Source organism: Orcinus orca, chromosome 3, assembly GCF_937001465.1.
Source record: "Orcinus orca chromosome 3, mOrcOrc1.1, whole genome shotgun sequence".
NCBI lineage: Eukaryota > Metazoa > Chordata > Mammalia > Artiodactyla > Delphinidae > Orcinus > Orcinus orca.
Window position 1 is genome coordinate 120,781,698 of NC_064561.1, and position 27,012 is coordinate 120,808,709.

Consider the following 27,012-nt stretch of genomic DNA (forward strand, 5'->3'; position numbering starts at 1 on the left):
TTACATATATTACCAAGTGGAATTATTACAAACTCTAAATTTGTGAATTCGTAACAACTGCATTTGAATAATAGCAATTAACTCAAACTCCAAAATAAATAGTTACGATTAATACCCCATACATTTAATAAGTCCATCCTGGAAGACGGTCTCTAGATTAGCATCTGTCAACCATGTTGATATCCGTCACATCTATTTGTGACAGATATCAGCATGGTTCAGACTTAAACCTTGACCTTTTTTAATTGAAATGGGAGTGCTTCTATTGTTGAGTAGGAGATCAAATTAAGTAAAATCAAGGGGAATAGTTGGACATGCAAAAGGAGGTGTCCGTTTAGTAAAATAAAGCCATTTGAAGTAAGACACATTTATTTACTTGGAGTCTTTTATCAAAGGAGTAATTTGTATAAGAAACGCTCTAAATTCTCACAGTGACCTACCATGGAACTGGTAAATGACTTTAGAGCAACTTTCTTAAATTGAGGAGTGTTGCTACTGGGGTCAGTGGGAAGATAGTAGAAGTGGGCTTTGACCTAACTAGAGTTTGGCAGTTTTGGTGGAAGAAAATACAGTACTGTGGTGTGGTGTGAATACACCTAATAGGTCCTCAGAACTAAGTCTATACTCTGACTCTCCTGTCCCTATGCTAGAGTATTATTCAGAAGTTTCATTGTATGCTAAGAAATTTGAATTATGCATTAAAAGCATCAACCTGCTGTATATTCATTCTCATAGCATTCTTACTAAAAGTCAGGCAAAAATTGATTCCTGTAGTTTTATCGAATAGACAGCATTAATCCTTGAACCAATTAGATTTTCTTCACACTTATGTATAATAATCAAAATAGTTTAGTAAAATGCACTTATAAAACAAAGTTCTCATTCATTTGTATTTTTTTAAAAAATAGACTATTAACTCTGTTGCTTTATAATTTTCTAGATTTGAGTAGTAAGAAATCTTCTCTTGTGAATTTAATATAACTTAAACTACGTTAAAGAAATGGGCATTTCTTATTTCAACCAAAAAAATCTGAGGGGAGTGAAAAAAATACTTTATTTTTTCCTTCTTTCTGCTCTTTACCACAAGAAAACTTCTAAGAAAACCATATCTTGTTTTTATCACTCTAATCAAACACATCTATAACTTTTATATAAAAACACAATGTAATCTTTTTAATAGGTCTAATGTAGATATCTTTGTGTATATAACTAATGTGGGATATACTTGTAAATATTTAATTTTGAATTCTGTATAGCCTTTTGTTCATTTTTACCATGTATTATATTGTGTTTTGATTTTTATCTTAATACATTTGGTGTATTCTTAGTCACTGGATCTGTCTTCTTTACTGAGAACTGTTGAAAACTAATAATACATTGATGATGGATTGTAAATGTAAGGCTTTGACATGAATAAGATTATAAATACTTGTTGAAGATAAAGTATACCAAGTAATTTAGTTTCAGACTAGAGTGGCCATCCATATTTTAAAATCCGAATTGATCAAAACTCTGATATGGTGGGAAATATGTTGCAGCAGTTTCCTAAGTCACATTCTTTCTACAGGCAGAATGTTAGCAATGGTAAAGCGGTTTTGCCATCTAGTGGTGGTTTGCCGATGTCTCTACTTGTTTGGGTATATTTTCCAAAGGTTCTATTTTTAGCAAGACTGCACTGTAGCAAGCTGACCTAATGCTTTGACATAGTAATAATGTAATAAGAACAACAACAACAACAAAAATACAAAGAAATCTCCCCTTTTCTCCATGGTACACTTATTGACTAGAAAAACTCAATATAAATGACATTCCTAAAGCACCAAAGACAAAAACAAAGCTCAGGGTAATATAATATTCTTGATATTTTAAAAGAAAGAGAATCAAAAAGGAGAAAAACAATTATTTAATCTAACACTTGAAACTGAAAAGGAAAAAGACAAGAAATGTTTTTACAAGCCCTGGTTAAATGTTTCTGGAGGTAGATATTTATTTGATTTATTTTTGGACATAGGTCCTACATTTTGAAGATACCTTCATAACTAAGCATACTCCTCTTCCTATTCAGACTTTCACAAAACAACCTTTTATTATCAGTAGCACCTGTTTTACCCTATTATTTATAGATATAGTAGTTAAACAGTCTCCATTCCTTCTCAGTTTCCTTCTATTATTCATCTTTAAATTGTCTTCTCTCCCAATGGTATGCCTTTCCTCTTATCCCTCCTGATCATGTCTGTTTCAGAAGTTAGTATTAGGAAATACTCTAAGCCAGGAGAAACTCCCTTTTCTTCTCCCCAGAAGTTGTAGATACCATCTTTGACCTCAGATAACAAACCAAAAGATTAGTAAGTACATCATTTCTTAATTTGAATACGTGGAATACTGAATATCTCAAGTTGAATTGACTTACTGAACTATAACATTTAACATTATTAATATATATAGTTTAAAATTCACACATTAAAAATAGTATTTCTCAGAATTAAATACACCAGGATTTGGAGAGTAGAGGTGGGGAAGGTTGCTTATTTGTCAAAGTTCAATAAATAAAACTGAAGTTTAATTTTCTTAAAAATGTAATTTTGAATCTTTAAAGAACAAAGATTCTGAATATTGAGAACAGAACAAGTCTTCCTCTAGTATAAAGATAAAAGCAACCTAAAAAAATAAAGGTGCCTGACAGCTACTGGCTTTGATAATGCTTTCCTGCAGTTGTGGTAATAGTTTTTCTGGCCTCAACTATTAGAACAAATTAAAACTGCTCAGCTTGAGTAACTAAGTAAGTTTTTTTTTTAAATCGCAGTTTCAAACAACTGAAGACCCTATAGCGGTGACTAGATGGACAACAAGCAAAGAAGAGGGTGTCAGGGGTTTAGACTCTTTACTTGGGTTTTTCAGTTAGAAGGGAATGAAATAGTTTCCTATTAGAAACCTTACTTTTGATGTTTATTTATCAAAATTAACTTGGCCATCCTAGACCAATATCTTATTTTTGAAAATTCTTCCCAGAATGCCTCTATTTTTATTATAGGTCCTTGGGAAACAAAAAAGTGTATAGCAAATATCCAAAGGCAATTTATAACACAATCTGAGTTTTTTGTTTAACGTTGGTTACAGAAACAAAAACGGGCACCATTCTTTGGGGAATTAGAGGTAAGGAATGGATTTTTAAATATAAATCAAATAGCAAATATATTGCAAATTTCCTATATAGGTCGGATAGATTTGCCTTAAGTATACATAAGGATACCTTCAGCTTTTTGAAAAATAGCTTATCAGACTTCCTTGGTGGTCCAGTGGTTAAGCACGGGTTCAATCCCTGGTAGGGGAACTGAGATCCTGCATGCCATGCCATGCAGCCAAAAAGAAAAAGAAAACACCATTAAAAAAATATATATATATATATATATATATAAAAAATAAAAGCTTATCACTAGGTCGTGTTCTGGAATAATTTATCTTCTATCTATATCAGAGGTCAACAGACTTTTTCTGTAAAAAGCCAGATAGTAAATATTTTAGGATTTGAAGGCTTTGAGGTCACGCTACTCAACTCTGTTGTTGTAGTATAAAGGCAGCCATAGACACTGTGTGCACTAAAGAGCATGGCTATTCCAGTAAAACATTATTTACAAAAACAAGTGGTGGACCACATTTAGCCATGATAATTTACCCACTCCTATTCTTTATGAAGATGGTCACCACTAGATGGCCTGTAAGAAATCCAAAGGGTAAAGACCAAGAACAGTGTTTCTCCAAGTGTATTCTTGTACTATTGTCAAGAGTCCCGGGGGTCATCTGCCTCCCAGTATATCAGGATTCTTGGTGGTGGGGTAATGGCACTGGAAATCCTTTGGTTTTTGTTGTTTGTTTTTTATTTTTAACAGATGAGTCTTACAAGCTAAAATTTGAGAACCACTGGCTCAGACTGCTGATGACATTCAGCAACAAATATTTATGGCCCCCTCCCACCACCCTGTGCTAGAGTTACTACAGTAAACAAGCTAAAGAGAAATCCTTACCCACATCCAACGTAGAGTCCACTATGGGAGACAGTCAGTAAACAAAATAAATAATTATTTTAAAATATATGATATGTTAGATTGTGATAAGGACTAGAGAGAAAAATGAAGCAGAAAAGGAAAATAGGCAGTGTTGAGGAAGTTCTGGGTGGGGTGGCCACAGAAGGACTCATCAGGAAGATGCCATTTAAGTAAAGACTTGAAGGAAGTGAGGGAACAAGCATCTGGTGTCTGAAGGAAGTGTTCTAGGCTGAGGGACAAGCAAGTATAAAGCCCTTGAGTTCAGTGCATGACCAGCTTTTTCCAGGGACAAAGAGAATGCCTGAGTAACTATAGTGGAGTGTCGGCTGGGGAGAGCAATTAGATATGAAGTCGTAGGCAGGAGAAAGCCACATCAAGTAGAATTTTGTAAGTCATTGTAGGGATTTGGGGTTTTGTTCTGAGTGGAGGGTTTTAGCAGGGTCTTTCTGGCTGTTATGTTGAGATTCATCTATAGGAGGGAAAGGTGGAAGCAGGGAGACCAATTTGGATGTCACTGCAAAATTTTACAAGAGAATATTATGGCTCAAACAAGGCTGGTAACAGTGGTGAGAAGTGACTGGATTCTAGATATATTTTGAAGTTAGAGCCAACAGATTTTGGCGATGGTTTGGATATGTGTTGTGAGAGGAAAAGACAAATCAAGGGTGACCGCAAGTCTTTTGGCCTGTTCAGCTGAAAGAACGGAGCTGACATTTACCCGTGTTATATAGGTAAAACTGCAAGAGGAGGTATGAGGGGACAATCAGAAGCTTAAGTTTAAACTTGTTAAGATTAAGATGGCTATTAGATATTCACGAGATGTCGAGTAGGGAGCACAGTATCAGATCTGGAGTTTTATGCTTGAGGCTTGGACTAGACGCATTTGGGAGTTATTAGCATACAGATAATATTGAAAGCTGTGAGCCTGGATGACATCACCCAGGTAATGAGTAGAGAGAGAAACAAGAAGCTCAAGGATCCCAGGGTTCTGTTTTTAAGAAGGCAGGAAGATGAGGAGGAACCAGCAAGAAGAATGGGAAGAAGGAGCACATGAGTTTGAAAGAAAACCAGGCAATGTGGGAGCCTGGAAGCCAAGAAGAAAAATGCAGGGAAGTGAGTAATGACAGCTGTGTCAAATGCTGCTGATAGTTCAAATTAGTTGAGGACTGACAACTGACCACTGGACCTAACGAGGTGGTCACTGATGACTTTGATAAGGCCAGGTGGAGTGATGGGGTTGACAGCCGCATAAAAGTAAATTCATGATAAAGTAGGAAGAGAGAAATTGCAGACAACGAGTGTGTCCAACTCTTTCAGAGTTTCAGAGTTTTGCTGTAAAGGGAAAGTGAAGATGAGGCAGTAGCTGGAGAGAGAAGCTGGGGAGGTCAAAGAAATGCTGCTGGGAGTGAAGTATTGGCTATTATAAACTGTTCATTCCTGCGGAGGGACAAAGAAAACTGCTCTGCTGGCACTTGTGGACAGAGAGTATAGGCAATTGCCAGGTGCCATCTATTATACCCAACAATCAGGTATAAGACATAATGCCAAGGAATAGAGTAATCGGATATTCTCTGTACACAGTAGGATGCTTATCAAGAAAGAGTAAAGTAGAGTTACTTACTAAGAATGCCTGCAAACGTGACTACTACCTGTTTTCTGTCATTTTTATATTCTATAAATAATCTGACATTGCAGATACCTTTGACATCAGTAATATTTTCTCCACTCAAATTTGTCTTAGTTTTATTCTGTACATTTATTCTGTACATTTATTCTGTATCTATTTAAGACACATGGTTCAAAATGCATCTTAATTGGAGATGGAGAAATCACTTTGTGCAATTTGAATTCTCTCATCTTGCTTATTTTCATACTTTTTAGCATTAGTCAAATTAGTAAGCTGTAGTTTCAAAACAGACTTTTGGGGCATTAATAATTTCTGTTAAAATCTGTTGAGTAGAAAAGATTATACAGTTCAGACTTGAGTTGAGTAACTTTAGACTTCATGTTTGCAGGTAAGTAACCAAGTAAATATGAAGTGTAACATTTCATTTTAAAGAAAGTAAAAATATATATAATCTGCCACTTGTATCAGAGACCAAGCCCATAGGCAGGTTTCTTTAACAAATGTTATCGCTGCTTATGAATTTGAAAAGACTACTGCTTTATCAGTAGAAACTTACCTAGCATATCAAGATACCAGAAGGGTACCAGAACAAAGTAGCTTTTTTTTTTTTTTTTTAACCTAATGGTACATTTAGGTAAATTAAAGTGCTTGTCTCCCACCCTCTCATCTAAAACAAGTTTATGTGGAAGCATGAATATAAAATAGGGAAAAGGTTGGGGAAGAGGGGAATGTTTTTGCACTCTTCAATGAAAAATTAAGAGTAGTTTTTAAAAATTATTGTTTTTGCTTCTTTTTTTATTGAGTTAGCCCAATACTTCTCCTCAATTATAAACCTCACATATTGATTTTCATACCCATAGTTTTTTTTTAATATACTACTAATGTGGGTTGATCTGTCCTTGTGACTTTAGTCAGTGATGGGAGGCAGCACAGAGCGAGATTCGGCTTACGCAGGACTCCAGCTACTTGTCCCACAGACACCAAAAAAAATAAAAGGGTCTGTGTGTATTTGTGAATATAAATTGATCTAAAACAAATCATTAAAGTTTTTTATAGAATGTTTTTCAAACTTCTGTAGTTGATTAGACCAGAAGGCAGCATAGTCCCCATTCACAATCCACAAGTCCACTGCCACGAGCCAGTATCTGATATATGGTAATGAAGGCTTGAGAAATAGTCTCATCTTTTTGAAAAGGCCCATAATAGAAATGAGCAATTTTAATGCTTAGACTAAATCCATATCAGAAGAATCAACCTGCTTATAACTCTGTGCTGAATTGGATTAGCCTTGCCAAAACAACATCTAGGAAACCTGATCTGTTCATACTTTACAGATATTTGGTATGCGTTATTTTAATTAAGTGTTGTTGATGATAGAATATCTAAGATGTATGGAAGATAAACTACATATTTATGCTTATCAGCAGAATTGCTAGCACAAGTATGTCATTTTGTGAGCTAAATTAGTTTAATACTAGTTGGAATTAAAATGTGTTAATCAAGAGTGTCTTATCCACTGGGGTGTCAGTAATGTCTGATGGAGATTTTCCTGAAAAACAGAAAAGAAACTGAACAAATTAAGATATATGAATTGTAAAGTAACTTTAACGAAATTCATTTGATGTATAATTTATGCTTCATTACTTTTCTATAGAAAACTTATGAAGCATCTCATGGAATTATAAAAATAAAAACATGTGAACAGTCCTACTGTATGAACGATGGCAGAAATGAATGTCACAACACTTTTTGTGATGCTTTTTTCAAAATAATACTGTCAATATTATATATTATTGATAGCCATATGACTTCAACTCTTATCACAATTAAGGAAAAAAGATTTACTTCTAAGTGAGATTTTGAATAGCAAAATAGAGAATAGAAATCTATGTAGGAGAATCATGTAAAGAGAACTGGACTAACTAAAAAACTGGACCCAGAATGAATAAAAAGTAATGTTTAATTTTTAAGAGAATGTTTATGCTTGGGGTAAAATCTCATAGTGAACATATTTTTATTACCTTTACAAGACTATAAATAATTATAATCTTCCATATTTATCATTTAAAAAAATTATGTTCAAGAGAAGTTTTTCCCTTGAAAGATTCTGTCATAATTTTTATGACACAGAATTGTGTATTATTCCCTGTGTCTGCCTAAAACAGTGTGTGAAAAATATCAGAAGAAAGATTATATCTGTCTAAAGTCATATCTGCACAGGATCAAGAAACGTAGATATTTGATCTTTATGTAATTAATATAATTACTGAAGATAACCGATATTTTTCCTAGCTATGTATCACTTTGTATCTTGTGTTTTTGCCTAAATGTTGATGGAAGTAAATTACTTTTTAGCAAATAACCATTTTTTCTTACAGATTTTTAGACTAAAGATGGTTATGTGGTAAAGACAATATGATGTTACTCAAATGCTGAGCCTCTTAATGGAAAGAAAATATGTAAGCTAAAACATGTCTCTGAGACCTGAGGATTATGGCTCTTTGAATGTATTTATATCTAAGAAGACCAGGGTCTCATGTGTACACCTGGCACTATATTAGACAAACAGTTGAAATGCCCTGCTATATTGAATTACTGGCAGTTCTCATGGCTGGCCTCTGCTTTAGAAAAAAATTGGGAAGTTATCATACTTTTTTTTTCTCCAAATCATACATAAATTAACCTGACATCCTTCAATACCAAAAAGTGGTTATTAAATACTGTTACTTTGTAAAACTGCCTAAGAATCACTATTTTCAACCCTGACGCCCCAGAAATAGAGAAACCTGAAAGCAGTAGGAGAAAGTACAAGACCTTAGTCATCTAAATCATAAATTCTCTCATATGTTGTTGATGTACATATTGTAATTATAACTCAGTATCATCTTGGGATCTCCAACACTTTGTTCTTTACCTACTTTTATTAGGTCCTCTAGAACAGGGGTCACCAACCCCCAGGGAACTGGGCCGCACAGCAGGAGGTGAGCCACGGGTGAGCAAACGAAGCTTCATCTGTATTTACAGCCGCTCCCCATCTCTCTCATTACCGCCTGAGCTCCGCCCCCTGTCAGGTCAGCAGTGGCATTAGATTCTCATAGGAGTGTGAACCCTACTGTGAACTGTGCATGCGAGGGATCTAGGTTGCGCGCTCCTTGTGAGAATCTAATGCCTGATGATCTGAGGTGGAACTGAGGCAGTGATGCTGGCACTGGGGAGCAGCTGCAAATACAGATTATCATTAGCAGAGAGGTTTGACTGCACAGAGACCATAATAAATCAGTTGCTTGCAGACTCATATCAAAACCTCATCAGTGAGTGGCAAGTGAAAACAAGCTCAGGGCTCCCACTGATTCTGCATTATGGTGACTTGTATAATTACTTCATTATATATTACAATGTAATAATAATAGAAATAAAGTGCACAGTAAATGTAATGCCCTTGAATCATCCCGAAACCATCCTTCTACCCCCCCAACTCCCCCACCCCCTGGTCCTTGGAAAAATTGTCTTCCATGAAACTGGTCCCTGCTGCCAAAAAGGTTGGAGACTGCTGCTCTAGAAGACATAATTTATCCTATATAAGCAAGCTGAATTTTCCCCTCTATACATATAAGCATTTTCTCCTTAGACAACCAGATACACTATGCCAGAACTGTGCCTTACCCTTTGCAATATCAATAGATGCTACCTATTTTTAACAAGACACATAAATTGGCCAGGTGAGATTTTATACAAGAGAACCAAACTTTATTACACCTTTTGCTGGTTTATAGAGTCTTCCATCAATGTTGTTCACTCACTCAATCAATGACCCAGCTATGGAAACAGCCAAGTATTTATTGAATGCGACTCTGTACATTCTCTCTTAGAATGTGCTAACTGCTTCCTTCCCTTTCTCCAGAACCTCATTACAAGTTGTCACATTATAATGAACAGCTTGATTACAATGATAATACTCTTCTAATAATACCACATCCATGTACCACCATTCCTAACCCATCTTCTATTCCCTTCCGGTATTTGACTTAAAAACAAAAATAAATGAACTAAAGACAACATATATTATCAAAACTCTACCAAAAATATTCAAGAAGAGAGAGATAGAGCTTACTAAATTTATTTTATATTTCAGTTGTTGAATTTCTTTTCATCTGGTGAATCAAGAGCACATGCTAATTAGTGTTTTATGTGCAAATTAACTTGATTACCTGAAATACCACTGTCTTTTCAGCTTTTCATGGTTGTGTGGTAACAAAGGTAAAGAATTCTACATTAAGTGAATGGTTGCAAAGTTGCTGGGGGTGCCTAGGAGGAAATGCCAAGTCAGGCAATTTATTTATGGACAGTTAGTCATAAGAATGAAGTATGTGTACCTGCCTTTATTCTATAAAGGTATTACTATAGTCGGATGTTATATAGCTCTAAGAAAACTAAAGTGGCAGTTAAGGAATTTGGTCTTTGGTTTTCTTTTACATAAAATAAGGAGGTTGACCTAGTTAACTCTACAAACTTTTTGCTGTAAAATGTGTCAAAAAGGTATATTGGAATAAAATTCTATAAGTCAGATTTTATTATAATTGTACAATACAGAACTTGTAAAAACTTCACTTGAGTAGTTTTGTGAAGTCATTTTTTTAAGTGTGTATTTCTTTTTTAGACTGTTTTGTAAGTTCATGTTTTCTCAAACTTGGTAGTTGTGTATTTCTATGTCATTTAAAAACTACTGTTTTTTCAAAAATAGAAGCAAATTTCACATGAACAGTTTTGTACTCGAAAAAGTTCAGTTACTTTAAATTGTAGAACATATCTCAGACTTCTAAATTTTCAGAATGTAAACTGTCCTAAATGTTACATTTGTTCATTCTAAAGAACTTAGTATTATTCTTTTCATCATTGATTTGTTCTAAATTGTGCTCATAAAATAAAATGTAGTATATAGAAAATACTTAAGTATAAAATTGGCATTTTAAAGAAGATTTTACTTTTTAGTGATTTTAAATTTTCTTTATTATCAACCTGCTCTTAAAGACCAAGATTTAAAGAGTTTCTAAAGCCATGTTGAAATCTTTAAAATAAGATATAGTTTTATTTTATGGATTGATTACCATGACATTAAGGTACTTGTTCTGATCTGGTTTCATGTCCTTTCCTCTGAAGTGGGTTCCCTTCATATCAAGGCACACATTACACTGCAGTGTGCTGAATCCTCTATGAGAATAGCGTGACAAAATGCTCAGGAAATGGAGGGAAAGGAGCCTATAGAGACTCCTTAAAGAGGAAGTGACATTCCGGCCCCTGGAGGATTAGTAGATGTTTACTTGGCATAGAAAGGAGAATACTGAGTTATCTCAAGAAAAATTGTGGTATTGATAAATCATATTTATGCTTTCTGGAAACTATTAAAATGTTAGAAAATATTAGTAAAGTTAACATTTGAGCAATGTGTCATTTAAGATGTACAGTTTGATCATATATATATGTGAAAAGAAGTTAGGGCTTTAAATGGTTCTTATCACCTGTAATTTCAGAATGGGTAAATTATTTATAAAATAATTCCATTGGTGGGGTCTGGGATCTTCAGAGAAGGAAAGATGAGAAAGAACTTCTTCCTTCTAAATCTTAGAGAATTGAGATAAAGCACTAACAGTTTATGAAGATGAAATAAGAAGAGGGAGACTACTACTTTCCACTAGCAGAAATGGCAAAGAATAAAGGAAAATCTCTCTTTTAGGAAAGCGGAAGTTTAATATTTCATGAATAATTCTTGATATAATGGAAAATAATAATCCTTTAAGACTGAATGATGTTCATTCTGAAATAAATTCTGATTCTAAATGAGTGTGATTTTTTTCTCTAAAAGACTACTTGGAGGAAATGGGCTGGACATTTAGTTTATATTTCTATTAGAGTTTTTTTCCTTTCATTTAGTCATCAAATATTTATTGATTTTCTGGCTTTGTATACGTTTTTATTGCTTGCACTTTGGTTTATCCCATTCATTCTAAGTAGATAACTGAAACATGTAGAAATGAGAATTTATGCCTATAAATGTATTTCCATATGTCAGGGTACTAACTGTGCTACTCAGTTTATCTTGTGTATTATGAAGAACCTTTGTCCATGAGTTTTGCCTAATTTGGAAAACTTTTTTAAAAGCCTAGCCTTGATTTTTAGTCATTCATAGCACTACATGTTCTGTCAAGTAGGGATGATGTAATATGACTTCTGAGGGAAGGCACCAGATTGAAATATTATTTTCTTTGGGTTTTCATTGATATTTGCCATTTGGTGAAGAGAATGTTTTATTTCTTCCAGATTAGTGGACTGTAGAAAATAGTTTTTCCAGAACATTGTTTCTCCTATTAATTACAAGACTGTGAACCTTGAAAAATCCTAAGCAGAGGGCAGTGATCTTCATCTGCTTTGTTCACCGATATGTCCCACCATCTAGAACAGTGCCTTTGTGGGTGCTTAATAAATATTTGTTGAATGAACAAATCTCTAGCATGCCTTTTAATCAGTAAGTGCAGCTTTTTTATTCTATTGGCCTTTGATCTGAACAAAGGGCATCATTGTTGGAGTATTTTTTTTCTTTACCTAAGTTTTTCTTTTTCTCTGGAAAGCATGGGAATAAGCTTCTCTAGCTCCTTGATAAAGATAGCTTGTGCCTTAGGAACATAGACTGGTATCACCCACACACACTTCAAATATTTATAGCTATTTACAGTATGCTAATCTTTATACTTAAGGGTAATGCTGGAAATAATTAACATGGAATCATGGTTTTGTTTTTTTTTTAAAGAATCAAGTATTATTCTTTATTATACCAATTGACCACTATGTGGATGCAGATTCAAAATTAGGAAATAATACAAATTAGTATAAACTATATTTTAAATGGCCTTTTATGAAATATTAAAAAGAAGTAAAAATATTCCAAGTAACTGGAAATTGTAGAGTTAAACTACCTATTCTACTAGCATTAATATTTTTTTGTTTTTGTTTTTTATTTTTTTCACACACACACTGTATTTTATTTTTACAAGAGGTAAATAAACTGACACCAAGCATTGTAAATGGATGACCACAACAAAACCAACAATGATTGCAATTACCAAACACGAAACACACTCATACCATGTCATAATATTGACATTCAGTATCATGGGGGTTTTAAATTATTATTTCCCAAGAGACTGCTGAGATCATCTTGTCCAACTCTCTCATTTTAAGGTTGGGAAAACTAAAGCCCTGAAAGGCTTTTAATTTAGGGTCCCTCTGCTAATTAGTGGTGGTGCAAAAACTAGAATCCAGGCCTTTGACTCCCAGTCAAATGTTTTGTCCACACACATTATAAATAACTTTTTAGCCCATTTTTCAAGGGGAAGGCTTTTTCCATTTAAAATATTGATTCATCATTCTGACACCCTCAAGCACATATTTTGATGCCCAAACTATTAAAAAAATTTTCCCCAAATATTAAGAGTAAGTGTACTTTCATAGCTAAGGGCTGTTTTGAGGAACCTGTTCTTCCCAGGTTATCAACGCAGAGAGTACTGAAGGTCTGTCGATAGATGTACTTTATAATATCAGTAAGTATACTTTATAATATCAGTATGTAATCGCTTAGATTAGCATTTTACCATAAAAGAATTTAAACTTGTTGTAATACCTTAAATTATATTTGAAAGCAAATTGACTTCTGAATAGTGAAATACAGAATATTAGTAGAATATTCTCATTTGCTAACATGAAAACTCTTTTGGGTTCTGTTGCTGTGTCTATACCTCAACAAGTAGGCAGCTGAGGACCTAGGTGGTTAACCAGATATCTTAAGAATCAATCTGAATATTAAGAGCTTATAACAGCACTAATTTGATATTAAAATGCTTTAACCATAATAATGTTTATATTTTAGGGAAAAGTAGTAGTTTTTTATCTAAACTAACTAGATTTTTGTTATTTTTTGCTTTAATTGTATAGCTATAGATTGATAAATAGAAGTGGTTTTCTTTCTCTTTTTTTGGCTAAAAAAAATTTTGAACTTCTGGAGGAGGGCATACAAGAGGAAATAAATTAAAAAGAGACTCTTTCTCTCTCGCAATCTTATTCCATAGGGGACTACAGGTTTGCAACTACCACATGCACTGCCTCTCCCTCTTAGTAGTCCCTTGATGGGGCCTCATGGTCAGATAGGAGAATACAACAGTCCTGTTAAAATACATTTATTCACAATGCCATTGATTAGAGAAAAATTTTCTCTTTTCAAATAGTCCATTTATATTAACACTATTACATTATTTTACATTCAGAGGAACATACAAATCTCAAATGCCCTGTTTCAAATAAGGTACATTTCAAGGTTATCAGTATTTAGTAGTGTTTTAACACTTTCTACCTTGTATTCCATTTTGAAGTGATTTTATTATAGACAGGAATTATTAGTAACCTATTTTTATGTCTCCATGTCTCAAACACTAAATTGATATTGTACTTGGGCTTAGTGACTATGTCATAAAACATCACTTTGTGAAAGAAAGGCAACCATTCCAAAATCAATGACACGATATTTAATTATTAAATTTTTTAAGTGAGTCCAGAATTTATAAGACAGTTTCATAAACGAAATTAGGTGGTTAGAAAAGTAGCAGAGGGAGTGTGAGTTTTGGGATGAGCTTCCCAGTTGACAGTATAGTTAACTAATTAATCCAATTTAGAGTAGAGCTTCAGAAATGATGAGAGTCAACTTTAATCAAATGTGTGAAAACTAAACATTTTTTAAATGTTTAAACTGGAAAATCCACTTAAGTTTTATCAGCTGAAGGTGACACTATTACCTGAATAATCTACTGTTTCTGTCCATTTAAAATGATCTCCTAGGAATATGTTAACATATAAGAACACAGCAAGTAAAAACTCAAATTGTTTAATTCTAAAGTTCTTCTTGTTGGTTTGTCAGACCCTCCAAAAGATATTATAGAAAAGTCTATAGCACATAAATTTGCTAGAATTTTATTTTTCAGCTGCTGCTTTTAAAATAACCCTAGAACTGCAGGCCTAATTTCTAAAAATATTTTTAGAAAATTCATTATAAATGTGGAATTTAATTATGTAAAGTACTATAGATTTGGCTTGCCCAAGCCTTTGGTAAATTGATTCTTAATTTATATTAATTCATTCTTAATATTTTACTTAATATTCAACCCTTTAGAGTTGATAATTTGCTTATATTACATGTAATTATGTATTATAATTAAACAAAATTATATTTTTCTATAAAAATGGAATTTTGAATAATTTTAGGAATAAACTTAAAAATAAAAATTGTGCCCAAATCTGAGTGATCAAAAATATTCTCCTTCCACTCATCATTGGACAATCACTAAATGATACTTTTAGCATATTTTTCAGACAGTTTCAGGACTGACAGAATCAGCACATCTTAGCAGCCTCTGATTCATCTAACAAGATAAATTGACTTGAGTTTTAATATAAGGCCATTTTTTTTTCTTCTGGACTTCTGGAGGAGGGCATACAAGAGGAAATAAATTTAAAATATAACATATACACACTACTATATATAAAATAGATAAATAACCAGGACTTGCTGTATAGCACAGGGAACTATATTCAATATTTTGTAATAACCTATAATGGAAAATAATATGAAAAAGAATAGTGGGAGGGAGGGAGATGCAAGAGGGAAGAGATATGAGAACATATGTATATATATAACTGATTCACTTTGTTATAAAGCAGAAACTAACACACCATTGTAGAGCAATTATACTCCAATAAAGATTAAAAAAAAAATAGATAACTAATACGGACTTACTGTATAGCAGAGGGACTCTACTAAATACGCTGTAATGGGCTATATAGGAAAAGAATCTTAAAAAAGAGTGGATATATGTATATGTATAACAGATTCACTTTGCTGTGCACCTGAAACTACCACAACATTGTAAATCAACTATACTCCAATAAAAATTTTTAAAAAAAGAATATATATATATGTGTCTATATTTATATATATATATATATATATATGTCTGTGTGTGTATATGTATATATATAATGGAATCACTTTGCTGTACACCTGAAACTAATGCAACATTGTTAATTATACTTCAATAAAAAATGGTTATTAAAAAAAGTACACACCTCATAGGCTGCTAGGCTCAAAATATGCAAAGAAATTTCAATTTTAAAATTTATAATCGATTTTGAATTATAACAAACCCTTAATGAAAGAAAGCCAAAGCTCTCCTAACCACAAATGTCCCTTGGAAAAGAAATTTCTTTACCATTTTAAACGGAACTACAAAAGAAAAGATGAAGAAATTTGGCAACTTTAAAATTATTAGAGGAAAATTATAACCGAATTGGGTAATTCAGTCAAAATTATTAGAGGAAAGTGATAACTGAATTGGGTAATTCAGAATCCAATTTATATAATAATGTAGCCAGTGATCCTCTTCCTGAAGTCTTTACTAAGATTCAATTGCCTAAATTTCTTAGTCTTACTTTTTGCCAATTAGATAGCATTAAAAATTTTTTTTTGCTAGTTACTTTAGTCATCTTCGATTTTTTTATGATTTCTTTGGAATTTTTCCAGATATTCTACAAAATAAAAAATAGGATGGTAATTTTTCTTAAAAGCTTTTATTCTACTGAAATCAGCCACATAAGTAAATTTGATTTATGTTTTGTATAATTCAAAAATTCTTAAAAGCAGTTTATTTTCAGATCTGTATTTTACATTGTTTTTTTGTTTTGTTTATTTGTTTGTTTTACTTCAATAGCCTTTTATGTCACCTCGGTACCCTGGAGGTCCAAGGCCCCCACTGAGGATACCTAACCAGGTAAGATTTGTGTGTGCTATTTAAGTTTGGTGGTTTTTTGTTGTGTTTTTTTTTTAAGAGTCAATAAAGATCTTGAAAATGTCACATATATTTCTCTCCTATAAAAATATTAAATTATTCTTCATCCCATTTTATGCTACTTCTAGTGATGTATAACCTACATTAAGGGTTGGCAAACTATAGCCCATAGTTTGGCTGACTTTTTGTAAATAAAATTTTATTGGAACGCTGCCACATTCATTCATTTATGTATTGTCTATGGCTTCTTTTACACTGCAATAGCAGATTTGAGTGATCATGATGGAGACCATAGGTGGCCTTCAACCCTGAAATATTTACTGTCTAGATCTTAACAGAAAAAAGTTTGCTGACCCTTGGAGTCTACCATATACTTTGAAGCTACCTTTCAAAATATATATAATTTTGGTAAATGCAGATTATACTGTGAAGGATGGCAATAAAATTTTCTATGAACATACTTAAGCTTATTTTTATATTATATAGTTACAATAACATGGCTGTAACATACCAATTTTGCCCAATTATAGTGGCATATCAAGCATATAATCAGCTGCTTCTAGAAGGGCTAGATCTATTAATAGTTAACAATAGATCATCCAACTATCTTTATCTACAAGAGCTCTGCGATTTCACAGACTTTCGTCCTCAGATAGTTTATCAATAACATAAATACTTATTTGCTAAAGAGAATAAAGCACAATTTTTACTTGCAGGTAGCTTATAGTTTAGGTTTAGAATAGAGACAACGTGCATGTGTGTGTGTATATATATACATATATAAGTAACACAAGAAGAAATTAAATGCTTAACCATATGGAATATTAATGTCAAGATGATTGTTTTGTCACTTTCTTTGTTTTTGTATACATCATTTTCCCAGATTTAAAGTAAACCCTGGTTTATTATTTTTATCACAATAAAATCTTTTTCATTTTTTTAAAATTTCCACTTCCTTCCTGACCAAAAAATGGAACAAGAAAGCTGTGCTTACTTTGATAGTACATTTGATAGAAATGGAGTTTTCCTTCTCCTCTCCTAACTCTTACTGAAATTATGCAGTGTCCTTGAAGTGTCCCAATTGCTGGTGTTCTCTGCTTCTAATGCACAGCAAAGAGTGCCAGCACCCACATCCACCCCCAGGGGAGAACTCTAAGCAGGCAGCAGTGCTGGGTCATCTCATGGTTACAGGGCTAGAAGTCCTCACATTAGCAGCTGGAGGAGTTTTCTCCTTCAGACTGAAAATGCATTCGGTACATAGGGCCAGGGAAACATGGCATGAAATAGGAAAAAGAAGTGCACGGATGCCAAGGGTTTCAACATATGGGAGTTTTATTTTCTCTGTGGGTGAACCTATATGTATTGACAGTCAGATCTACTTATAGGTGCCTGAGTCTTTTAAATTTCCTTTTCTAAGGACAGAAAGTTGTATCTTTCATTGCAGTCTTCATGGTGTTTCAGACATTCCATTCATAGCTTTATGTATTTCGTAGATATAAGAGGTTTGTGAAACTCTCCATTAGGGAAATGTGAATTTCTTGTACAAGCATGTGAGAATTTTTCTGATTCCATTTATTGCATATGAATAATGAAAATCTCATAGAGTTATTGTAATTGCATCCATTTGACAGTGTTGAAATGCCTGCTATGTATAAGATAACTAAGTTCCACACCTAAAGAAATTGACAAAATGAAAGACACTTTTAGGAAGAATGGGTTAGTGGTAGAAATGTGGAATTGTAAATCTAGGTTGTTTGAAAAATTTTTTAAGAACAACAACCTTTGGATTTTTAAAAGAGGCAATTAAAAAGTTAAAGGTAATAAAGAGTTATGATACAGGTTCTTTTTCCTCAAGAGTTTTAAACAGTCTTTACCTAAGTATATTTTAAAACAATTGTACTCTTCTATGAGTGGCCCTTTTTTGCCCCCCTCCCCATATATAGTTAAGCTTCATTAATCCAAACATCTGTCTTTCAAATTTATAATAATTTACATTTATACTATTTTTTAAAGAATTTTGAGCAAACTGTTAAATATTTCCTAAAACAATGTTTACACTATTAACTATTTAGTAGCATGACCTTTTCAAACAACAAAACATTTCTTCAATTTCATTATGTAGTCATTAAAGTAGAATTGGAAAAGCTATTTTTGTGATTAATTGGAATGATGTATATAAAAACAAATGTTAAAGTTTTTATTTAGTCTATTTTAAATGATCATAAACTAATAAAATTTTCTTTTATTGGTATATTGTATCTAAGAAAATAAAAAGTATGCTATTAACTTCTTCAGTGGTGTTGACTAGTCATTTTGAATATGTAAAAGACAATCCTTTAATAAACAGCTTCTCCAGAATTTATAATTACTAATGATTAGACTATAATTTTTAAGTACTTCTGATTTGGTTTTCATGGGTCTGAACTAAATCCACAATGGCTTACTTATACTGTTTATATATTTATGGACTGGGTATTTGGGACATGGTATCAAATCACTATGCCCAAAAAATGCAAGAAAGGGTAATAGTATCTAAAATTATGAAAGCAAAGTAAAATTACAAAAATCTGCAATGTTGCAAAGAATAAATATCTATGAGAGAACACATGAAATACAGAAATTACACCGGAATTGGTTCAACTGTCAGAATAGGTTGGTGGTGTTGAAGTATCCATAAACTGGAGGTCTTTATCCTTCTCATAGATAAAATGTTTAATCTGAAAAATTCACAGTGTTCATACAACGCTATGCTAAGAAAACCAAGACAGCCAGAAATATAGAGACTGTTAATGAGTGACACCAAGAATAAATTATTGATTTATTGACCCTATAGAATTGGAATTTCTCACCATTCCTGAAACTCTATAAACAGGTGTGTGAATTGAGGTAACATAGTGAATGCTGTTGACCATTTTATATTCTAAAGCTGATTTTGACATTCTAAAAGCACACTGCATCTGACCATTCTACTGAAGTCTCGAAGATATTTGTCCAATAATAGATGAATGAGTGGTTAAATAATTTATAGTATATCCAAATGGTGAAATAGTATGCAGCTATTAAAAGGTATGTTATAGGATTAAATTTATTGATATGACAGAATGTTTATGATCTATTACCAAATGTAAAAAAGGCACAAACCTGTGTGGTATGTCACCTTTACCATATATCACTGTACAAACTCAGTTCCTCCACTCCACACCCCCCCCAACACGCGCATGCACGCGCGTGCGCGCGCACACACACACACACACACACACACACACACACACACACACACGCCCCAAAAAGACTGTAAGGGACTTATCCTTTATTTCTGGCTGATAGGATTATGAGTGATTTCTTTTTTTATTTCTGTATTTTTAAAGTTTGCATAGAACAGGAATTTTATTTATGACTGGATAAAGACATTATTAGTTAATTATATATGTAAATGAAAGTACAGATATTTTATTCTTCTGGTTATTCAGTATATGAGATTATTCTTTGTTAATACTGAATGTATAGTTCTTACTATACATGATAAAATGAAAAACAATGGATGTTAAGGATAGGCAAATCTTGAGAAGACTATTCTTCACTTTTCAGATAGGGAAAAGTCAGCAAGCATTTGAGCAGGAAAAAAAAAAAACATGTTGTTGGGACATTTACTCATATACTGAAAATAAATGTACTGTATCCCCCCCATATAACCAAGGTACCTATATTTTAAACATACTGCACTTACTCTTCCTTACATGTTCTGTTTTTCAGAATAAATGCTATTTAGCATGTCCTTTCCCAGTAATTTTGTCTTTGTAAAATATTTCATATGTAGAATTTGACTTTTATTTAATGATATCAATATGAAAACATGAGAAGGACTTCAGCTGCATAAAGAGAATTAAGTTCTACATTGAGTAAATGATAGGAGTCTTATAGCTGAAATCGTAAAGAAGAAGACTATAGTAAATCTCTATTGTGTTAATTACACTGTTAAAGTATTTAAATTATTATTTGGAATCCAGTGAAACACAATGAAAAATATATTATTTTCTTTTGAATTTGAATTATGACCATGTCCTGGGATATATGTCTTTTCCAATTATTTTCTACCTTTGTAGGACAAAGGAAATTAACAAATTCAAAATCTCTGGCAAAGAAGAAATTCATTCTCCTTCCCAAATCAAGAAATTTACATAGTGAACACTGTGCTGTCTTACTCAATTTAAGTTAGCAGTATATCGGGCTTTTTGGTACAATGTTTACTTCTTTTGCCAAACTGCATCTCATTATTTTACAGCCATTTTGTCACAGATATTCCCTTTTTGGACATAAGCCAATACCAAAAAAATGTGTTGCCATATATATGATTGGAAACTTCATAGGGCTGTACAAAAATCACTCTCAGAAATAGTCATTCAACAAAAATTTGTTGAGGTTTACTATTTGCGAGGCACCATTCTCCATGGGGGATACATCAGAAAACAAACAAATGAGAATCCCTGTCTCATGGAACTGGCGTTCTAAAGCAGCAGTGCCCAACAACTTTCTGGGAAGAGAGAAATGTTCCATATCTGCACTGTCATATGCAGTAGCTCTAGTACTTTGAGGACCTTTGAGCACTTGAAATGTGGCTAATGTGACTGAGGAATCGAATTTTTAACTTTATTAATTTTAATTTAAATAACCTCATGTGGCAAAGGGCTACTATATTGGACAGTGCAGTTACAGTGGTTGAGATACAGAAAAAAGAAAAATAAATAAGTAAATATATATGTCAAATGGTGAATTGTAATTTGGAGACAAATATCTTTCCAACCTGAATGTCACATTTCTGAATTTTAATATCTTTTCTACTGATATTGCCTTTTTACAGGAAAAAAAAAAATAACAGTGCTATTGCTGGCAGGACCTCAATGTGTCAAGCATCTTAGATCCAAATGCCAGCAAAGCCCAGCAATGTATGACTTTGAGCAAGTCACTTAACCTTTCTGGGACTTGCTTTTCTTACAGGTAAAATGAGAGTGGACTCCTGTATTTCTAAAATCCCTTCTAGTTCCAAAATTTCTTAATTATTTGATTCTACTTCATTTCATGTAATTGAGGGGGCCCATTGAAAAATTTTGGTAGGTCAAAATTGTTAACTGAATTATATCATAAAGGCATAGATAAATTCACTATTTTTTAATCATCATTGAGTGTTTAGTCTCTGTGAGTAGATTATATACATATAATGGTATTCAAGGAAATATATACCAGAATCTTAAGATCCTAGAGGGGCTCACCATTGGAATCATATGATGAATCTTCTGTAAACTAAATGATATTTTGTGCAGCAAGAAATTCCTTCGTTGAATTATTAATTTAAAATACTTAATAACATTTTATGTTATTTCATTTATTTTAAATCCTAGGATTTAAGGCTTATCTGTTAGAACTTTTGGAATATGTTGATCTGATTTGAAGTCCTGGCTCTACTACTTACTGATAGTATAACCATGGACAAATTAACAAACTTACTTCTGTATTAAAACTCAGTTTCTCATCATCAAAAAGGATTTATAATAACCTCGTGGGATTGTTGTAAGCATTGAGGGAAATAAATATAAAATGCTTAGCTCAATTCCTGGCACAAATGTACTGGCTCACAAGTATATATTTGTGTTGATATTATGTTTGTTATTATTAAGCATTCTCATCATTAGTGTCAATTTCCCTATCAGAATGAAGATCTTTTATAGAACAAAAAATGTGTGCCAAAATTTGTGACTAGTTAAACAAGTCTCAATGGAATACATTTAACATGTTGACAAATATGAGAATATATATTGACCCACAAGATGTATAAATCTGTTTATTTTTCCTGATACATATTAAAGGTTTAAAGAATCTAGTGATCGTGCTCTTTCGATGCACAAAACCATCATCTGGTCATCCCGGGACTGATGAAAATGTTTTAAAAGTTAGAGATTTGACTTACCAAAAGAAAAACACTGGCGACTAAAGAGTTAAATTTGGGTAAAGACACTCATTTTGAAAGACAACTTGACATTGATCAACATTTCTATAGGATTATGCTATGTTTTTAAGTGATAATAGCAGAAAGACTTGTCAATTGTTCTGATGTTCCAAGATAAACAGGAAAAAGTAAAATGTTGAAGAAAATGGTTTCCAGTGATAAAACATGGTGTCACCAATGAGATTTAGAAATTCACAATCAGAGTATAAAACTTGAACCACTTAGAGAATTTTTTAAAAAAAGGAAGAACTTCAAACTCACAATTGAAGATAATGTTTAGTCATACATTTTCACTCCTCCCCCTAATTCACTTCTTTATAACTTTTGACACTATTGACCATTTCTTTCTTCTGGAAACTCCCCCTCATGCATTCTGAACTGTTGGTCCTGGTCCCCTGGCTAATTTCATACCTATTCAGTTTGCTTCCTTTCCTACCTCTTTTTGGTATTTTAAGAAAATTGTATCTTTGATTCTTTGATCTTTTTTCATCTCACTTCTTGAAATCTAGTCCATTCTTAAGACTTTACCACTGATGATTCCTAAAATTGTCCAATGAAAACTCTTTGTTTTATTCCTTCAATAAATATTTCTTACTCTGAGCCAAAAAGGCAGAGATAGGTTTCACTCTCTGAACTTACAGTGTTGGGGATACAGAGAAGAAAACAAGCCATGATCATATATAAGTTCTATACAAGTGAGGTGTAAGAATCTAGCACCAACATTCGAATTATACAGGTCCCAGAAGAAGAAGAGAAAAAGAAAGGGACTGAGAAAATATTTGAAGAGATTATAGTTGAAAACTTCCCTAATATGGGTAAGGAATAGTTAATCAAGTCCAGGAAGCACAGAGAGTCCCATACAGGATAAATCCAAGGAGAAACACGCCAAGACACATATTAATCAAACTATAAAAAATTAAATACAAACAAAAAATATTAAAAGCAGCAAGGGAAAAATAACAGACAAGGGAATCCCCATAAGGTTAACAGCTGATCTTTCAGCAGAAACTTTGCAAGCCAGAAGGGAGTGGCAGGACATATTTAAAGTGATGAAAGGCAAAAACCTACAACCAAGATTACTCTACCCAGCAAGGATCTCATTCAGATTTGATGGATAAATTAAAACCTTTACAGACAAGCAAAAGCTAAGAGAATACAGCACCACCAAACCCACTTTACAACAAATTCTAAACGAACTTCTCTAGGCAGGAAACACAAGAGAAGGAAAAGACTTACAATAACAAAACCAAAACAATAAAGAAAACGGTAATAGGAACATATATATCTATAAGTGCCTTAAATGTAAATGGATTAAATGCTCCAACCAAAAGACATAGACTGGCTGAATGGAAACAAAAACAAGAGCCGTATATATGCTGTCTACAAAAGACCCACTTCAGACCTAGGGACACATACAGACTGAAAGTGAGGGGATGGAAAAAGATATTCCATGCAAATGGAAATCAAAAGAAAGCTGGAGTAACAATTCTCATATCAGACAAAATAGACTTTAAAACAAAGACTATTACAAGAGACAAAGAAGGAGACTACATAATGATCAAGAGATCAATCCAAGAAGAAGATACAACAATTGTAAATATTTATGCACCCAACATAGGAGCACATCAATACATAAGGCGAATGCTAACAGCCATAACAGGGGAAATCAACAATAACACATTCATAGTAGGGGACTTTAACACCCCACTTTCACCAATGGACAGATCATCCAAAATGAAAATAAATAAGGAAACACAAGCTTTAAATAATACATTAAACAAGATGGACTTAATTGATATTTATACGACATTCCATCCAAAAACAACAGAATACACATTGTTCTCAAGTGTTCCTGGAATATTCTCCAGGATAGATCATATCTTGGGTCACAAATCAAGCCTTGGTAAATTTAAGAAAATTGAAATCGTATCAAGTATCTTTTCTGACCACAATGCTATGAGACTAGATATCAAATCTGTAAAAAATACAAACACGTGGAGACTAAACAATACACTACTTAATAACCAAGAGATCACTGAAGAAATCAAAGAGGAAATCAAAAATTACCTAGAAAAAAATGACAATGAAAACATGATGACCCAAAACCTATGGGATGCAGCAAAAGCAGTTCTAAGAGGGAAGTTTATAGCACTACAACCCTACCTTAAGAAACAAGAAACATCTCAAATAAACAACCTAACCTTGCACCTAAAGCAATCAGAGAAAGAACAAAAAACCCCAAAGTTAGCAGAAGGAAAGAAATCATAAAGATGAGATCAGAAATAAATGAAAAAGAAATGAAGGAAACGATAGCAAAGATCAATAAAACTAAAAGAGGTTTCTTTGAGAAGATAAACAAAATTGATAAACCATTAGCCAGACTCATCAAGAAAAAAAGGGAGAAGGCTCAAATCAATAGAATTAGAAATGAAAAAGGAGAAGTAACAACTGACACTGAAGAAATACAAAGGATCATGAGAGATTACTACAAGCAACTATATGCCAATAAAATGGACTACCTGGAAGAAATCGACAAATTCTTAGAAATGCACAACCTTCTGAGACTGAACCAGGAAGAAATAGAAAATATGAACAGACCAATCCCAAGCACTGAAATTGAAACTGTGATTAAAAATCTTCCAACAAACAAAAGCCCAGGACCAGATGGCTTCACAGGTGAATTTTATCAAACATTTAGAAAAGAGCTAACACCTATCCTTCTCAAACACTTCCAAAATATAGCAGAGGGAGGAACACTCCCAAACTCATTCTACGAGGCCACCATCACCCGGATACCAAAACCAGACAAAGAGGTCACAAAGAAAGAAAACTACATGCCAATATTACTGATGAACATAGATGCAAAAATCCTCAACAAAATACTAGCAAACAGAATCCAACAGCACATTAAAAGGATCATACACCATGATCAAGTGGGGTTTATCCCAGGAATGCAAGGATTCTTTAATATACTCAAATCAATCAATGTGTTAAACCATATTAACAAATTGAAGGAGAAAAACCATATGATCATCTCAATAAATGCAGAGAAAGCTTTTGACAAAATTCGACACCAATTTATGATAAAAACCCTCCAGAAAGTAGGCATAGAGGGAACTTACCTCAACATAATAAAGGCTATATATGACAAACGCACAGCCAACATTGTCCTCGATGGTGAAAAACTGAAACCATTTCCACTAAGATCAGGAACAAGACAAGGTTGTCCACTCTCACCACTATTATTCAACATAGCTTTGGAAGTTTTAGCCACAGCAATCAGAGAAGAAAAAGAAAGAAAAGGAATCCAAATCGGAAAAGAAGAAGTAAAGCTGACACTGTTTGCAGATGACATGATATTATACATAGAGAATCCTAAGGATGCTACCAGAAAACTACCAGAGCAAATCAATGAATTTGGTATAGTAGCAGGATACAAAATTAATGCACAGAAATCTCATGCATTCCTATCCACTAATGATGAAAAATCTGAAAATGAAATTAAGAAAACACTCCCATTTACCATTTCAACAAAAAGAATAAAATATCTAGGAATAAACCTACCTAAGGAGACAAACGACCTGTATACAGAAAATTATCAGACACTGATGAAATAAATTAAAGATGATACAAATAGATGGAGAGATATACCATGTTCTTGGTTTGGTAGAATCAACATTGTCAAAGTGACTGTACTACCCAAACCACACTACAGATCCAATGCAATCCCTATCAAACTACCACTGGCATTTTTCACAGAACTAGAACAAAAAATTTCACAATTTGTAATGGAAACACAAAAGACCCCGAATAGCCAAAGCAATCTTGAGAACGAAAAACGGAGCTGGAGGAATCAGGCTCCCTGACTTCATACTATACTACAAAGCTACAGTAATCAAGACAGTATGGTACTGGCACAAAAACAGAAAGATAGATCAATGGAACAGGATAGAAAGCCCAGAGATAAACCCACACACATATCTTTGATAAAGGAGGCAAGAATATACAGTGGAGAAAAGACAGCCTCTTCAATACGTGGTGCCAAGGAAACTGGACAGCTACATGTAAAAGAATGAAATTAGAACACTCCCTATTACCATACACAAAATAAACTCAAAATGGATTAAAGACCTAAATGTAAGGCCAGAAACTATCAAACTCTTAGAGGAAAACATAGGCAGAACACTCTGTGACATAAATCACGGCAAGATCCTTTTCCACCCACCTTCTAGGGAAATGGAAATAAAAATAAAAAAATGGGACCTAATGAAACTTCAAAACTTTTGCACAGCAAAGGAAACCATAAAGAAGACGAAAAGACAACCCTCAGAATGGGAGAAAATATTTGCAAATGAAGCAACTGACAAAGGATTAATCTGCAAAATTTACAGGCAGCTCATGTAGCTCAATATCAAAAAAACAAACAGCCCAACCCAAAAATGGACAGAAGACCTAAAT

General features: G+C 33.2%; 1 protein-coding gene across 10 annotated transcripts in view; it reads left to right on the plus strand.

The window, feature by feature from the left end:
* Nucleotides 1-27,012, plus strand: part of SSBP2 (single stranded DNA binding protein 2) — a 299,130-nt gene that overhangs the window by 214,082 nt on the left and 58,036 nt on the right. For all 10 annotated transcript variants that reach the window (XM_033409061.2, XM_033409062.2, XM_033409059.2 and 7 more), the window contains one exon: nucleotides 16,476-16,535. In XM_033409061.2, the coding sequence (XP_033264952.1) occupies nucleotides 16,476-16,535 (60 nt within the window). The remainder of the gene's footprint in view (nucleotides 1-16,475; nucleotides 16,536-27,012) is intronic.